The sequence below is a fragment of the Carcharhinus amblyrhynchos genome, chromosome 23 (genome assembly GCF_965287045.1).
Source record: "Carcharhinus amblyrhynchos chromosome 23, sCarAmb.v2.hapA, whole genome shotgun sequence".
NCBI classification, from domain to species: Eukaryota; Metazoa; Chordata; class Chondrichthyes; order Carcharhiniformes; family Carcharhinidae; genus Carcharhinus; species Carcharhinus amblyrhynchos.
In genome coordinates this window covers 5,960,026-5,976,766 of record NC_137346.1, presented here as the reverse complement: position 1 = coordinate 5,976,766, position 16,741 = coordinate 5,960,026, and the positions used below count along the sequence as shown (strand labels likewise).

The 16,741-nt window shown below is 40.4% G+C and overlaps 1 protein-coding gene across 1 annotated transcript in view; it reads left to right on the top strand.

Annotated features, from left to right (window-relative positions):
- med13a (mediator complex subunit 13a) overlaps positions 1–16,280 on the top strand; it is a 182,603-nt gene extending 166,323 nt beyond the window's left edge. The window contains exons 28-31 of the mRNA XM_080210890.1: positions 4,850–4,977; positions 7,265–7,426; positions 8,598–8,698; positions 10,943–16,280. Of these exons, the coding sequence (XP_080067016.1) occupies positions 4,850–4,977; positions 7,265–7,426; positions 8,598–8,698; positions 10,943–11,075 (524 nt within the window). The 3' untranslated portion in view covers positions 11,076–16,280. The remainder of the gene's footprint in view (positions 1–4,849; positions 4,978–7,264; positions 7,427–8,597; positions 8,699–10,942) is intronic.
- Positions 16,281–16,741: the final 461 nt, after the last annotated feature.

Below are 16,741 nucleotides of genomic sequence, written 5' to 3'. Positions count from 1 at the left end.
AATTAGTTCAGCTCTTCATATCCAAGAAGGCACTGGGGGTTCAGTGCCTGATCCTTGTTAGCTTATTACAGCTGGAGTAACAGCAGGGGTGCTGCATTTGGCTTCAATACATCATAGTTTGTGGTGGGTGAAAAACTAGAACCATGCTTGTATTTAGATCAGTTGCAGATATGGAGGGAAAAATGACAGATGGAGTTTAACCTGGGCAAAGTGTTGCACTTTAGGGAGATCAAATGTTAAGGTTAAGTATACAATTAATGGTAGGACCCTGAATAGCTTTGTTGTATAGAGGGATCTTGGGGTTCAAGTCCACTGTGCCCTGAAAGTAACCACACAAGTAGATAGGGTGAAGAAGGCGTATGGCGTGCTTGCCTTTATTGGTCAGAGCCTTGAGTACAACAGTCAGGATGTCATGTTGCAGCTTTATAAAACTTTGGTTAGGCTACATTGCATGAAGGATGTGGAAGCTTTGGAGAGGGCGTGGAAGAAATTTACCAGGATGCTGCCTGGATTAGAGGGGAGAACCATAGAACACTACAGCACAGAAACAGGCCTTTTGGCCCTTCTTGACTGCGCTGAACCATTTTTCTGCCTGATCCCACTGATGATGCTGGGACTTGAGAAACTGAGTTACAGAGAAGGGTTGAATAGGCAACATCCTTTTAAACCTTCTCTGTACTCTTTCAACCTTTATTAATATCCTTCCTGCAACTAGGTGACCAAAACTGCACACACTACTCTAAATTCAGCCTCACCAATGTCTTTTACAACCGTACCATAACTTTCCAACTTTTATACTAATAAGAACATAAGAAATAGGAGCAGGAGTAGGCCATCTAGCCCTTCGAGCCTGCCCCGCCATTCAATAAGATCATGGCTGATCTGTCGTGGCTCAGTTCCACATTCCCGCCCTCTCCCCATAACCCTTAATCCCCTTGCTTATCAAAAACCCATCAACCCGCTTCTTAAAAATATTTAGCGAGGCAGCCTCCACCACTTCAACGGGCAGAGAATTCCAGAGATTCGCCACCCTTTGAGTGAAGAAGTTCCTCAACTCTGTTCTAAACTGCCTCCCCTTTATCTTGAGGCTGTGCCCCCTAGTCCTACAGTCCTACTGTCCTTTCTGAGTGGGAAGAGTCTCTCCACCTCTATCCTATCCATCCCATTCATCATCTTATATGTCTCAATGAGATCTCCCCTCATTCTTCTAAACTCTAACGAGTACGAGCCTAGTTTATTCAGCTTCTCCTCATAGCTCAACCCCCTCAACTCCGGCATCAGCCTAGTAAACCACCTTTGCACTCCCTCCAAGGCCAAAATATCCTTGCGTAAGTGCGGTGACCAAAACTGCACACAGTACTCCAGCTGCGGCCTCACCAGTGCCCTAAACAGCTGCAGCAAGACCTCCTACTTTTATATTCAATCCCCCTCGCTATGAAGGCCAGCATCCCATTAACGTTCCTGACCACCTGCTGCACCTGCAGGCTGGGTTTTTGCGACTCATGCACAAGGACCCCGAGGTCCCTCTGCACCGTTGCCTGCTGCAGTTTTTCGCCACATAAGTAATAGTCCCTCCTACCATTATTCCTACCAAAGTGGACCACCTCGCACTTGCCAACATTAAATTCCATTTGCCAGTTCATAAGGAGAAGCTGGACAAACTAGAGTTGTTTTCTCTGGAGCAGCAGAGGCTGAGGGGAGACCTGAAAGAGGTCTGTAAAATTATAAAAGGCATAGATAGGGTTGACAGTCAAATCCTTTTCCCAGAGTTGAAATGCCTAATACTAGGAGCATGCATTTAAGGTGAGACAAGTAAAGTTCAAAGGAGATGTGAGAGACAAGTTGGTTGGTGCCTGGAACACACTGCCAGGGTGCTGGTGGAGGCAGATACAAAAGGGGTGTTTAAGGGGCTTTTAAATAAGCATGTGAATATGCAGGGAATAGAGCGATATGGACCAAAGGCAGGGGAAGGAATTGGTTTAATTTAGCATTGTGTTCGGCACAACATCGTGGGCCGAAGAGTCTGTTTCTGTGCTGTACTGTTCTGTTTCAGTGAAATTATCTCTCATTCTTCCAAATTTCAATGAGTCGAATCCCAACCTGTTTAACCTTTCCTCAAGAAAATCTCTCATACCAAGGATCGTCCTAGTTATCCTTCTCTGTACTGCCTCCAATGAAATAATATCTTTCCTTTGCAAGGAGACCAAAATGGCTCACTTTTCCAGATGTGGTCCCATCAGTATTTTGTACAGATGCAGCAAGAGTTCCCTACTCTTATACTCCAACTCCCTTGAAATAAATGGCAACATTCTGTTAGCCTTCCTGATTACCTGCTGCATTTGTATCTTAACTGTTTCGTGTGCTATCCCTTTGTATTGCAACTTTCTACTGTTTTTTACCATTTAAATAATTCTCTTGTTCTCCTTTCCAAGATGAATAACTTCACATTTTCTCATGTTCTCCATTTGCCAACTACTTGTCCACTTTACTAAACCTGTCAACTTCTCTTTTAAACTGTATCCGTCTTGCAGCTTGCCATTCCACCTATTTTTGTGTCATCTGCAAATTTAGCTACAGTACATTTGCTTCCTGCTCCCAGGTCATGAAAGTATAGTATAAACAATTGGGGTCTCAGCACTGATTGCAGCCAATGCATCTACTATCTCTGTAGCTACATCTTTTAAGATTCTCACGTGCGAGCCATCCGGGCCAGGAGACTTAACCTGCCTTAAAGTCAAACCCCCTGTTAAAATCTGCTTAAGAGCTGTGGGGCTACGCTGCAAAAATACAGGACCTTGGTGAGCCTGCTGATCTATCCGCTTAGTCCACACTAGCTAACTCTACCTTTGTTTTGTTGTCATTCCCTTTATTTATGTTAAATACAGTTGGTTCTGATCCAGGTTTCTCACTTACAAACTGAGTATTAAATTCTATCATGTTATGATCATTACTTTTTAGGGGATCATTTATTCTGAGATAATTTATCAAACCTGCCTATTAAGCATTACCAGATCTTAGCCTGATCCCTAGTTGGCTCCATGACATATTGCTTTAAGAAACTATTGAATGCACTCTATGAATTTGTTGTTGTCGCTACCCTTTCTAACTTGATTCACCCAATCAACGTTAAGGTTAAAGTCACCCATAGTTGTTTCTATTTTTACATGTTTCTGATTACTTATTGGTTTATATTTATATTGGTGTTAGCGTGGATAGAGGATTGGTTGTCAAATAGGAGGCAGAGAGTGGGGGTCAACGGGTGCTATTCGGATTGGCGGATGGTGACTAGTGGAGTGCCCCAGGGGTCGGTGCTGGGGCCTCAGCTTTTTACCATTTATATAGATGATCTGGAGGAGGGAACCGAGTGTAGAGTGTCGAAATTTGCTGATGATACCAAGATTGGGGGAACGGCAAATTGTGCGGAGGGTGTGGAGAGTCTGCAGAAGGATCTAGATAGGCTGGGCGAATGGGCCAGGAAATGGCAAATGGAATTTAATGTTGGCAAGTGTGAGGTGGTCCACTTTGGTAGGAAAAATGGTAGGAAGGACTATTACTTACGTGGCGAAAAACTGCAGCAGGCGACGGTGCAGAGGGACCTCGGGGTCCTTGTGCATGAGTCGCAAAAACCCAGCTTGCAGGTGCAGCAGGTGGTCAGGAAGGCGAATGGGATGCTGGCCTTCATAGCGAAGGGGATTGAATATAAAAGTAGGGAGGTCTTGCTGCAGCTGTATAGGGCATTGGTGAGGCCGCAACTGGAGTACTGTGTGCATTTTTGGGCGCCGCACCTGCGCAAAGATATTTTGGCCTTGGAGGGAGTGCAGAGGAGGTTTACTAGGCTGATACTGGAGTTGAGGGGGTTGAGCTATGAGGAGAGGCTGAATAAACTGGGCTTGTACTCGTTAGAGTTTAGAAGAATGAGAGGAGATCTCATTGAGACGTATAAGATGATGAATGGGATGGATAGGATAGAGGTGGAAAGACTCTTCCCGCTCAAAAAAGACAATAGGACTAGGGGGCACAGCCTCAAGATAAAAGGGGGGCGGTTTAGAACGGAGTTGAGGAGGAACTTCTTCACTCAAAGGGTGGCGAATCTCTGGAATTCTCTGCCCGTTGAAGTGGTGGAGGCTGCCTCGCTAAATATTTTTAAGACGCGGGTTGATGGGTTTTTGATAGGAGAGGGGATTAAGGGTTATGGGGAGAGGGTGGGAAAGTGGAACTGAGCAGCGACAGGTCAGCCATGATCTTATTGAATGGCGGGGCAGGCTCGAAGGGCTGGATGGCCTACTCCTGCTCCTATTTCTTATGTTCTTATATTCTTTCCTATAGCATGGCTGCTGTTTGGGGAATCTGTACACCGTCCTACCAATGTCCTCTTATCCTTGCTGTTTTGTTATTTTCACCCAAATAAACTTTACATCATCTCTTACTAACAGTACCACCCCACCACATTTTTCTTCCTGCCTGCCTTTCCGAAAGGTCAGATCCCTGATGATTGAAGAATACTTGGGGATTGATAATTGGTGTTGGAGACGAGGCATATGGACTCAATGTTAACAGTTTCTTTCCCCACAGATACTGTATTTTTCCAGTGGAGTATCTTGTGTTGCTCTGAATTATTTAGCCACATCTGCTGGTGATAGCTAAACTGAATTCTTCACTGGGCCATCAGTCTTTGAACTTTTTAAAATTAGTCTGGGATGAATGAAGTGGTGTCACTTTTAAATTTCTAAGTAACTGATCAACTTTCACTATCGAAGTTGATTGCAACAGGTCGCAGAGAAAATGTTTATAAGTTGTGTTTGAATCTTGTACTTTATTCTGACCTACCTTCCTTTGATTTGATTTGCAGAGGAAATGGGGATTTTTGAACTACTGGACCCAGATGATGATCTCATAATTAACTTGCCAGCATCTCCATCCACTTCACCGGTACATTCACCAGGCTCTCATTACCCACACGGTGGTGATACTGGCAAGGTGAGGCTGTTCTGCCATCATCATATTTGTTCCACTTTTTAAAAAATTTCAACCTAAGTCATTTTACTGGATACAGAGGGGAAGTTTATTTCGTTCATTTTTGTTTTTCTTTTATTAATTTAGGGGATATGTGTGTCACTGGTTAGGCCTTCACTTAACTGCCCATCTCCTGAGAAAGTGGTGGGCTGCCTTCAACTGCTACGGTCCCGGAGGTGTTGGTGCAGCCATAGTAATGTGGTTGTTCATTTGTTAAGGATCTGCCATCTTTTTCTTTGGCTTTTTTCTCCCAATAATATGTATCTTAAATAATTCAAAGTTCTGCTCTGTCCTGCCTGCCTGGAAGAGCTTCTCACAATTTTGATCAACCTTTTTAAAAAGAGTAGTTTCTTGCTGATGTTCCTGAATTTGTGCTGTTTCAATTTGACTCTGTTCCTTCATAATGCTGCCAGGGTCATTATTCTGGATGTCTCCTTTTCATATAACATCTTTCTTTCCAAGGAGAAAAGTAGAATTTTCTTTAGGTTTCCTTGAAATTGTCTCCCTTTCTGACCCCCTGTTTGCTCCCAGTTTTCCTCTTTTTCAATGAATCTGATATGTGCTGACATTTATTGAGTGGTACAGCATGCCATCAGAAGGTTATGACGGGTGCCACACTCCAATGTGATTAAATTGTCTTGGGCAAAGGTTCTGTTAACTTGGGACCTCTGGGCTCTGATATGTTAACAAGGAGGTAGTGGAATTGTGCCAGAGACAGAAATCATTGCCACAAGCATTCCACCAGAAAGTTTACATACAGTCAAGTGTTAGCTCTTAAGATGTTTTGCTTTTTGGTCATGTTTAAAGGCTTTTTCTCAATTTCTACCTCCTTTTGTGCCTGGCTCAAGAAAGTCTTGCAGCAGATTTCTCTAGTGCTTTTAGATTACATGTGCCGTTTTGTTCTCGGGTTATATTTTGAAAGTAACAACAAAACTTAGCTGAAGAATAAGGTAGTGGCAGATGCTAAAATATTGCAGTTGTCCATCAAAAATGTTTTTGTTTGTGTTCCATACTCTTTAACATTACTTCACAATTCCCAGTGACATGCATGTGGTGCATAAATTATCAAGGAGAGAGCATAAGTGAAGTAGGGGTTATGGAGAAGTTCTGCTCAAAGAAACAGCTAATGGATAGCAGAACTGTAAAATTCTGTGTGTGACGGTTGTGCTGATTTATCTGTTCCAATCTTAAGCATCCACTCATTTGGCCATTGGTGCATTTAGTTGTTGTAATGTCTACAAAATGTGCTGCAGCAACTGAACAAGATTTCCACAACAGCATCTCCAAAACCCCTGACCTCGGTCACCCAAAGGGACAAGGATGGGGGAATGGCCATTGACTCTGGATTCCATTGTCCCTCTCCGTACCACTTCACTCCAACTCAACATGGATGTGTATCATTGCTCCTTCATTCAAAATTCTACAACTGGTATTGTCCCTGGATCTGTCATTCAGAGACCCAGTGTTACACTCTGGGGATCCGGATTCAAATGGCATCACGTGAGAAGGTTAATTTGAATTCACTAAAAATCTGGAATTAAGTGTCTAATGATAACTATGATACCATTCTCGATTGTTGCTAAAAACTAATGTCCTTTTAGCTAAGGAAATCTGCCATCCTTCCCTGGTCTTGCTTGCATGTGACTCCAGATCTGCAGCATTTGATTATCTTTTAACTGCCCTCTGAAATGACTAAGCAAGCCACTTAGTTCAAAGGCAATCAGGGATGGGGAATAAATGCTGTCCCAGCCAGTGATGCCCACGTTCATTGAATTAAAACAAAATCAACCACCACTTCCTTGAGCGGATGGACAGTAGAAAATTCTATTCTGCCTCCTGCATTATTCAATTGAGGATATATATTCAGTTTGAAAACCCAATATAGTCATTTCATCCTATAAACTAGCAATGACCACAAATTACTGGGCGGCACAGTGGTATTGTGGTCAGCATTGCTGTCTCACAGCGCCAGGGACCTGGGTTCGATTCCTGGTTTGGATCACTGTCTGTGTGGATTCTGCACATTCTTCCAGTATCTGCGTGGATTTCCTCTGGGTGCTCCAGTTTCCTCCCATAGCCTGAAAGACATGCTAGTTGGGTGCATTGACCCTAGCAGATGCCGGAACGTGGCGACTAGGGGAATTTCACAGTAACTTAATTGCGGTGTTAATGTAAGCCTTACTTGTGACAAATAAACTTTACCTGCTGCAATCTGTCAATTATCAAAATGAATTTGTTGTTAATTTTTCAGGGCCAGTGCACAGACCGGCAGGAATCTCATGATGAAGTAACCATTTTGCAGCAGCCCCTGGCACTAGGATATTTTGTCTCGACAGCTAAGGCTGGGCCACTTCCTGACTGGTTTTGGTCGGCCTGCCCTCAAGCACAGAACCAATGTCCACTTTTCCTCAAGGTAAGCCAAAGCACTTTTTGCATGTATTGTTTTGGAAACCTGTGGAGAGTTTGAAGGTCATTTTGTCCTCTGGAATAAATGACCATTAAACCTTGCTGAGTGTTTAGATGACACTTGCTGCTAGTTAGTGTGGAGCAGTAAGTTGCTCTCCAGTGTGGACCTGCATCCCTCGTTAACTACCAAATGTGCTTTTTATCTCCCAGACTTGCTCCAGAAAAGTATACTTTTCTGGAACACAACCTTGCTAATAAATAAACAGTTTGTGTTCCTCACAACTATTATTTTGTAATCAACCCCTCCATCTGCTGTTCAGTATTGTTCAAATTTTTGGGGAAAATCCAGTTGAGTAGGGGTGAAACACAGTGAGCAGGCAGAAATGCCTGGCTGTTACCCATACATTGTGATGAAACCCTCCCAAATTGAAAGGGCCAGGTAGCGATCTCTCTCTTGTTTTAGAATGGACAGAGAGCATGAGATTTCACCTTAAATAATCCATCACGCAAACCAGCCTCCCATCCATTGACTCTGTCTATACTTCCCACTGCCTCAACAAAGCAGCCAGCATAATTAAGTTCCCCATGCTCCCCTCTTGTCCGCCTCCTTCCATCAGGAAAAAGATACAGTAGTCTGAGGTCACGTACCAACTGACTCAAGAACAGCTTCTTCCCTGCTGCTGTCTGACTTTTGAATGGACTTACCTTGCATTAAGTTCATCTTTCTCTATACTCTAGCTATGACTGTAACACTACATTCTGCACTCTCTTGTTTCCTTCTCTATGAACAGTCTGTTTTGTCTGTATAGTGCGCAAGAAACAATATTTTTCACAGTATGGTAATACATGTGACAATAATAAAATCAAATCAAAAACAATAGATGGAGTGCAAGTATTTTGCTTTCGGGGATGTCAGCAAAAGAGAAACTATCGTTTCCTGTCTGGTGTGCTCTGAAGTAAAAGTTGATGGTGGAGCAATTAACTTTATAAATTCAAGGATAAATCCATAACTTCTGTTGAAATTTAAACATTAAATATTACACCTGTTACTGTAGTTGCTTAAGAATAAATTGTTGACGATGACTGCTGCCATCTAGTGGAAGCTGTTGTAATGCAGTAAGACGTGGAGCTTGATCATGTACAGATTTACAGGAATTTAATTTCTCTTTGGCTTCCAGGCCTCGTTGCACCTCCATGTGCCTTCAGTGCATTCGGATGAGTTGCTTCATAGTAAGCACTCCCACCCACTTGATTCAAACCAGACCTCTGATGTGCTCAGGTATGGGATACTGCATTATTCTGGAATTAAATTAAAAGTAATTTTGGAGGGCTTAGTTTACTTTTAGCTCTTTCTCACTGTCGCATTATTGAGCCTTCACCCCAATCTCGTTGGAAAATAAAATACCTGATTGTAAAATTGAACATAAATGGTCTCTCGTATGTAGAATGTGTGTGAAGGTAACAATTTGGGAATTTTTCAAAAATATAAAATTTTATTAGTGTCACAAGCAGGCTTACATTAACACTGCAATGGAGTTACACTGTGAAAATGCCCTAGTCTGCCAAACTCTGGCATCTGTTCAGGTGCACTGAGGAAGAATTTAGCACAGCCAATGCACCTAACCAGCACATCTTTCGGAGTGTGGGAGGAAACCAGAGGAAACCCACGCAGACGCGGGGAGAATATGCAAACTTTGCATAGTTGGTGGCCCAAGCCGGAAATCAAACCCAGGTCCTCGGCAATGAAAGGGAGCACCACTAACCACTGTGCCATCGTGCAGTTGTTGCTGATATATCTGACTGAATGATGCATAGCGAGTGGTGCTAGTAAGATATTAAACCAAGTTCTCCACATGTTTGTGTTCATGGCATCGTTTGAAGATAAGAGACGAGTTCTGAATAGTGTTTTGATGAATATAAATCCTCCTTCCAGCACCAGGCCAGTTATTTATCACCTTTTCAGTTTCGTTAGGATGTTAGCACAGAATGGCTGACATGTTTGCACACAGCATTGCACTGTGTGAGAAACATTGATGTGTTTCAACTGTACTCTCAGAAGCTGTTTCAGAGGTAGCCTGACAGCTTATTTGTGTTTCTATTTGTGTTCCTTTGTGCAGTTCCTTCATCAGCTGTTATTTGTGGCCTATGATTTACAGGGGAATTGTTTTGATCTCTGTAAAGACCACTAACATTTTAGACAAAAACTGAACTTGCTGTTAATAGCTGAAAGGATGACACAAGAGTTCATGTCTGAGACTTTTTACAGTAACAAACTAGGAACAACATTGACTAAATACTTTGCATAGGCAATTTCTACTTTAAACTACCAAACAGAACTTCCTTTTTTTTAAACTGTTAACACAACTGAGAATACCACAACTATACTTCCTACCATCACTTGCATCAACATTCAGTTTTCCCAGAATGACTGAGATTCTCAGGTCTTTTTCCTTTTCTTTCCCAGTCTGGTAACTTTTAATCTGAGTTGTCTTACAATGTGGAGTGTTCCTCCTGCTGATTCTTCCTCTAGTGCAAACTAGGCAGATCATTCAGCCTTGTTTCAAATCCTCATAGATTTGATCTTTTCTGTCTGGCTGCAAGCACCTACCTGCATTTTTTGCTTGGTGAACCAGTGAGACTTGCGGCCTCTAGTTGCCCCTCTCTGTCTCATTCTCCCTGATCCTAGCAGACTACTTGTGACTGTTCATAGGGGCATCTTATAAATCCTTATCCTGTAAAAGCTTATCTCCATGCCAGTGTTAATCATATGGGCCTTGTGTCCAGGTAGAAATATTGATTAGTTATCCTTTAAACCCCAACTCTTAATTATTTTGCAAGTAAATATTCATAGAATCTCTATGGTGCATCCACCCAGGCCCTATCCCTGCAACCTCACATATTAACGCCACATATTTACCCCACTATAACCCCCTGCAATACTAAGGGACAATTTACCATTTAACATGTTGATGAAGAGTGTTGTTGACAGTTTGACCACTGGACTCCTGACCTCATTACAGCCTTGATCCAAACATGGATCATAGAATCATAAAATCCCTCTGGTGCAGGAAGAGGCCATGCAGCCCATCGAGTCTACACCAACTCTCCAGGAGAGCATTCCACCCAGGCCCACCCCTATGCTCTATCGCTGTGCATAGACTGTTTAAAACATAACTGTTTATGACTGGATGTTCTTAACACCTTTCTAGGGTTTGGAGACTAACATTCTAACCACTAAACACAGGTGCTTGTGTTATTGTTTCCAAATGTTTCCACCTTGTGTCGTCTTCCAGCAAACAACCAGGTCTCTCTTTGATCCTGAACAGTCCTGTTGATTGACAGACTTCAGAAAAGATCACATGACCCCTTCATGTTGCTTTAAACTAAAGACACAATCCCCATGTGTATTTTATAAAACTGCTTTTGTAATTGCAACAAGTTGAGACCTGCTTGAGCTTAGAAAAAAAAGGAAATATTTATAAGTGCAAGTTGTTTCAAATTCTAAAATGCTTTTGAATTCCAGGTTTGTTCTAGAACAATACAACGCTCTTTCTTGGCTGACCTGTGACCCTGCCACCCAGGACCGTCGCTCCTGCCTCCCTGTTCATTTTGTGGTGCTGACACAACTGTACAACTTCATCACAAGCATGTTGTAGACCTTGCCAGGGAGCTGTGGGGGTCCAGGACTAATTCTTGGAAAAGGGATATTGTTTGAGAGGATCATCGAGAACAGGATTCGGTAGAAAGGGAAGCGTACATTACTCATGGAGAACTTGGAGGGATTCTTGGAATTGGGTCTGAAGGACCCCAGGATGTCCTCCTTAATTGCTTGGTGGGTTTTAAAGCCACAGGCAGTTATCCAAAAATGCCTGCATCTTAATTTATTGTAAGTTTTTAAATGTTGTATAAATTGTCTTATATTTTGTATTTTTTTTTTAATTTTTCAAGAAGGTTTATATTACCTTCGGGCTTTAAAGCATTTGTTGTACTAAAATATCTATAATCGTCTTAAAAGTTTGCAGTAGGTTGCTATAAAGTTGGGGGAGGGAGAGCAGCAAATATCTATTGGCTCAGTGTACATTTTAGTAGGGATGGGGTTAGTGTTAACCATACCTTGTGTGTGGTGAAAACGCAGCGAAGCTGTGGATGCAGAGTACTTGTACAGTAAATATGTTCACTGTGTTTATAACTGAAAAGTACATCTTATAGCATTTCTTATCATGCATTGTGAAGCCAGCGCTAAAAGGGGATGGGTTGGGGCATGGCGTAGGGAATGGGACTGCGGAGGAGGAGGAGGACTGCTCTGGTCGAGGTCAGTCCCAAAGACCTGCCTATTTGTATATAAAAAAAAAGTCAGTAACTTTGTTACTACTGTATAGAAAAAAGAATTGTGCAGAATGGTAACTAAATTTTGTAGCAACAGAATTTTTTTCCAAAATTGAATCAATGCAATGCAGGTGTGTTGGTCTGTTGTAGTGTTAAGGTTTCTAGGCCAGACTCTTATCATTGTCCGAACTTAATGATGATGGCTTTAGTAAATGGACCGCTTGACTGATCCAGGTACCACCTTCCAGAGAAAGTCATAAAAGTATGCTTTCTCATTTGTTCTCTGTTTTATATTGTGATTTAGTAATCACCAGATACTTTTTCCATTATCAGACGGCATAGCTCCTTGATTTATTTTTGTATGAAATATAGCAAGTCTTTTCACCATTGTTAATCATCTCTCTGTACAATTATAGGAATATTGCAAAGTATTGGAGTGACATCTTTTTAAAAAGAGCTTCAGCACTCAATTGTGGGTAACACAGATTAAGGTTTAGGCCTTCAAGGGAGGGGAGAGCAATGTTGAAAACAAGAACAGGGGAACTGGTGGATTCTTAATATTTACCACCTGGAAATCTGTCTTTGCAACACTGCATTGCCCTTATGTCATGTTAAACTCTAAGCTCTACTCTTCTTGCGAAGGTTTTCTTTTTGGAAGATTATATTTCTCAGTATGTTTTAATGATTGGTCAATTTCCTAAGTAGACAGTGCCTTTTTAACAAGCTAAAATTTTTAAACATGCCTGATGTAAAATGTACATTTTGATAAAATGATTTAGTGTTAAGTACAACTAATTAAATGGAGTAAATAGTTTGAAGCTAGAGTAAAGGGTGTTTTAATTTTAGCAAGCGAAATTCAAAGCCATCACTTCAGAGACGTGTTCGCCTGCAATGGAATTTGAAAGAAAACCAGCAGAGTTGATTCATGACATGCTCTGATTAGTCAATCTCCTGTGGTGTTGCACATGTTGAGTCAAGACCAATTGTAGACTCCAGCTGTATGAGGATAGGGAAAAAGATAATTGAACCTGGTAGTAATTCAATCCCCATTTTAAAGTCAATGTTCTACCCTTTTTAATATTCCTATTATAAATGCCTGCATCCACATGAAACTGTCTGGTTAAACATATCAGTCTGTAATTATACCCTCCTGCCACTGGTGATGCTATAATATTTGCACTTGGAGAGGAAGATGTAATCACAGCCTGATCAATGTACGTAAACAATTTTCCTTATAAATATGGACATTAGAACTTGTGTTGGAAAGAGTTCACAGGAAGTGTGTGCAGATAGATTTCTAATATTTTATATCTGAGTATGTGTGCAACATAAACTTTACCATGCAATAAATAAAAGTATGAAAATTCCTAATTGTATTTGAACCTGGCAACAGTGAGACTGGAATAATTTTGAACTGTAAATATTTTAAAATAAATTCCAAAATTTCCTTGCGTTTACAACTATGCCTCTAGAATCCATGAATTTAAAATTAATTTATTAAATTACCAGTTATATAGTCCCCTGCAGAAATATGCAATTCAATTTCATGTTGGAAAATTAGATTAAAATTTGTTTAAGTACATTTTTTTAATGATGGGTGTCCCAGGTCACTTGTCTGAGTTCACACCTGGATATCGCAGGAAGTCTTTGATCAGGTTTCTGTGAAATTTGATTAAAGTCTTTTCCATGCAAAAAGTGGTTGACTTTTTTGATTTAATGACAGCGCCTCCATGGTACCTGCAAACATTTTGTTATAGCTAATAACTGCTTGAAACCCTGTGCAAGCACTACTCTGTACAGTTGTGCAACACTAAAGTGAGTTCCAACACTTCAAGCCCTTTGCATTCTAACGTTAGGTTTTAATATGCATGCTTATAAAAACCTTCAATTGTTTAATTACATAGATAATTGCTATACCTTGCTGAAATTATTTTTAGGGAAGCCGTTTTTAATAACGATTGCACTGAGCCTTAAAAATGCTATGATAAACTTAATTTAAAATAGCTGATAATGTCATGAAATAGTGGCACAGGAATTTTACAAGAACGTTTGCATATTTGTTACTAATATACCACGCGATCTCAACCCATTAATGCATTTGGGCTGCTTCTTGAACTGAAGGCACCCTTGTTAAAAAGTTGTTGAACACCTGGCTCCCAACCTTAATCAGTGAGTCGGACTCGAGTTGCCAGTCTCTTGAATTCCTTTACCTTTTGCTTGACTTAGCTTTTTTTTGTCACTGGATGATGCCCTTTGCAGCAGCATGACAATCTCTTTCAAGCCTCTGCAAAGCCAAGTGGTGAAGATGAGAGTTTGCTTTAATTGTTTGACCTAACAGTAAAGCTGTGTTGGGAGCAGTCCTGCAGGAAATTTTACAACCAAATCAGTATGTTTTGAGTACAGACAGTAAGGTTACGGATTGTACTAAATTTATAATAGGGCATATGCTGTGTTTGTACTCCCTAAAGCCATCCCATTTATTGAGTACAGTGATCAGTTGTGTAGTTTCTTCCCATTATTAAACCCTTAATGCAAATAAACTGAATACTTGACATAGGAAATAGAAGCAATTCAACTTTTGTCAAATTCTAACAATGATTTTAGGTCATTTGAATCATGGTTTGTGTTTTTGTTGTGAAACAAGCATTCTTTGGTGGGGTGTCTTTAAATAAAACAATCACAGCACCGGATGGTATTGCTCTACCAAGTGCTTCTGTGGGTTCTAGCCCCACATTAGATTTCACCTCATTTTCTGCTTTTTTTTGTATTTAATCTACCCTGTTTAAATACTGTAAGTTTTATAATCTTCCAGGTTATTGAAATGTAGAGCAGAATTCTTCCAGTACCATATCTGTATTGTATAGTGTTTTATTTAAAAAAAAAGGTGCACAGGGATTCCTTTGTTCATTTGATCTGGATGTTTAAGCACACAATTCAAGCAGATTTGACCTATAAGGAATTGTCCTCAGAAAGGTGACTTTTGAAGAACTGCAGTATCTGCACATTTCACTTCTAAATATAGTATCTTGGACAGCGCAAAGCAGGTTAAGTAAAATCGTCTTTCAATCTGTTTCCCCCTCGTCCACCTGCCAAGAGGCGTACATTTTCAAGTTCTAAGGCCCTTAAGACCATTAATAGAATGTGGATGTACAAATTATTCAAGACATAACCCTGGAACACTCTGTACCTCCATCTGTTGCAGGTTGCTTTTCCCCAGTGTCATGATTGGGAACTTTACACACAGGGGATTGCAGATACTCAGCAATGTAACAATATGATAATCACTGAACATTAATGATCAGATATTTGCGCTACTGGCTTTACTGTTATTCCACATCTTTTGGTTTCCATTGGTATTGCTTTACGTTGTCAGAATTTTTGATTTTTTTATTGTAAAACGTACATAAAATTTAATAGTTGATAAAGAATCTTAAAATTATGTAAAGCAACAGTAAATTGGATATTATGATGCTGTAAAATTTTGGTTCATTTAAATTTATAATTACTTTTGCAGACCACTGTTGGCAGCTGTGGATGTTTTGAAATCTTCTGTATTAATATTAATAGAATTGTGATCAATTTGCTTTAACTCCAATACATGATCTTTTCCCACACTTTTGTCACCTAAATCATATTAGTTGTATTCATTAATGTTCTTGGTATCTTGACTGCTGTGCAGGGCCTTGTGGTTATGCAGTTTTAAGTAAGTAGAAAATAATGGGTTTATTAAATGGAGTTCCAATACAGAGCAGGTTTTCCACTGTTACCCACAGTTTATTGCTAAGGTTGTTTTCTGATGTAAAGAAAGTGATTTTAGCCAGGTCATGTTATAAGGTATGAATGCCACTATAAAATGCCTGAAAGCTGATGTTTTTCCTTGTATTTCTGGAGTTTCACAGCGTATGGTCCCTACAGACTGTCTGTACCCTATTTAATTTTTGTTGACTTCCTGGTCATGCTGAAACCAGGATCTGAAAGTGGTCCATTTCATTGTGCAAACACTAGCAATCCCAGTACTTTAATAGTGCATTGCTTAAACGTTTTTGTCTTATTTAAATTTCATAATTTAATCTTTTTTGTCAAAATATTTATAGATTTTTTGAGCTGAAATTGCAGTAGATTTAAAAAAACTCCTTAAATTTTATTAATTGTTGGATTTTACAGAGTTGATGCCTTGCTTATTTTTTAAAAAAAAGAGAAAAAATATTGGGAGAACAATGTCATGTTTTGCTGAACAGTTGGCTGCCTGTAACAGCTGGGCAAGCAGTGATGAAAACCCCAGCTGTGGAGAGGACCAGTCCATTTTTTCTCTTTGTGTCCTACATTGGTATAAAACATCCTGCTTGCAAAGCTGCAGTTGTAGTTCCTTAAGAGTCTTTTAATGAATTATGAACAAATTTTAGTCTGGAGATTGTGGCAAACACTAAAAGCTACATACAGTCCAAAAAAGCTTAAAGTACAAATTATGGTTGAATTGTTGAAAAGGTTTATACTTTTTAAACATTTCCAAATGAAAATAAATAATTTATTCATAATGTTGGTGTGCCCTTTGTGTATTTTCATTTCTCTATTTATCCAGGTTAGAGTGTATGTGACCTTTTTGTAGCATTACTTAGAATCCCTACAGTGCAGGAGGCCATTTGGCCCATTGAGTCTGCACCAACAACAATTGTGCCCGAGCCCCCCTCCCCAGCCGGAACTCCATATATTTACCCTGCTTAATCCCTTTGACACCAAAGGAAATTTAGCATAGCAGATGAGCCTAATCTGCACATTTTAGGAGTGTGGGAGGAAACCCACAGGGAGAATGTGTAGTCACCTGGTTTTGTAGTGCTATGAGGCAGCAATACTAACCTCTATGCCACAGTGCTACCCTAAATTGGTAGTATATTTCACTGGTAATAAACTGAATTCCAGTTTCAGTTGGAAACTCTGTCATGAAGTAATGACACATAGTGGCAACTGAATCATCAAATTATTCTTGAGGAAGTAGATT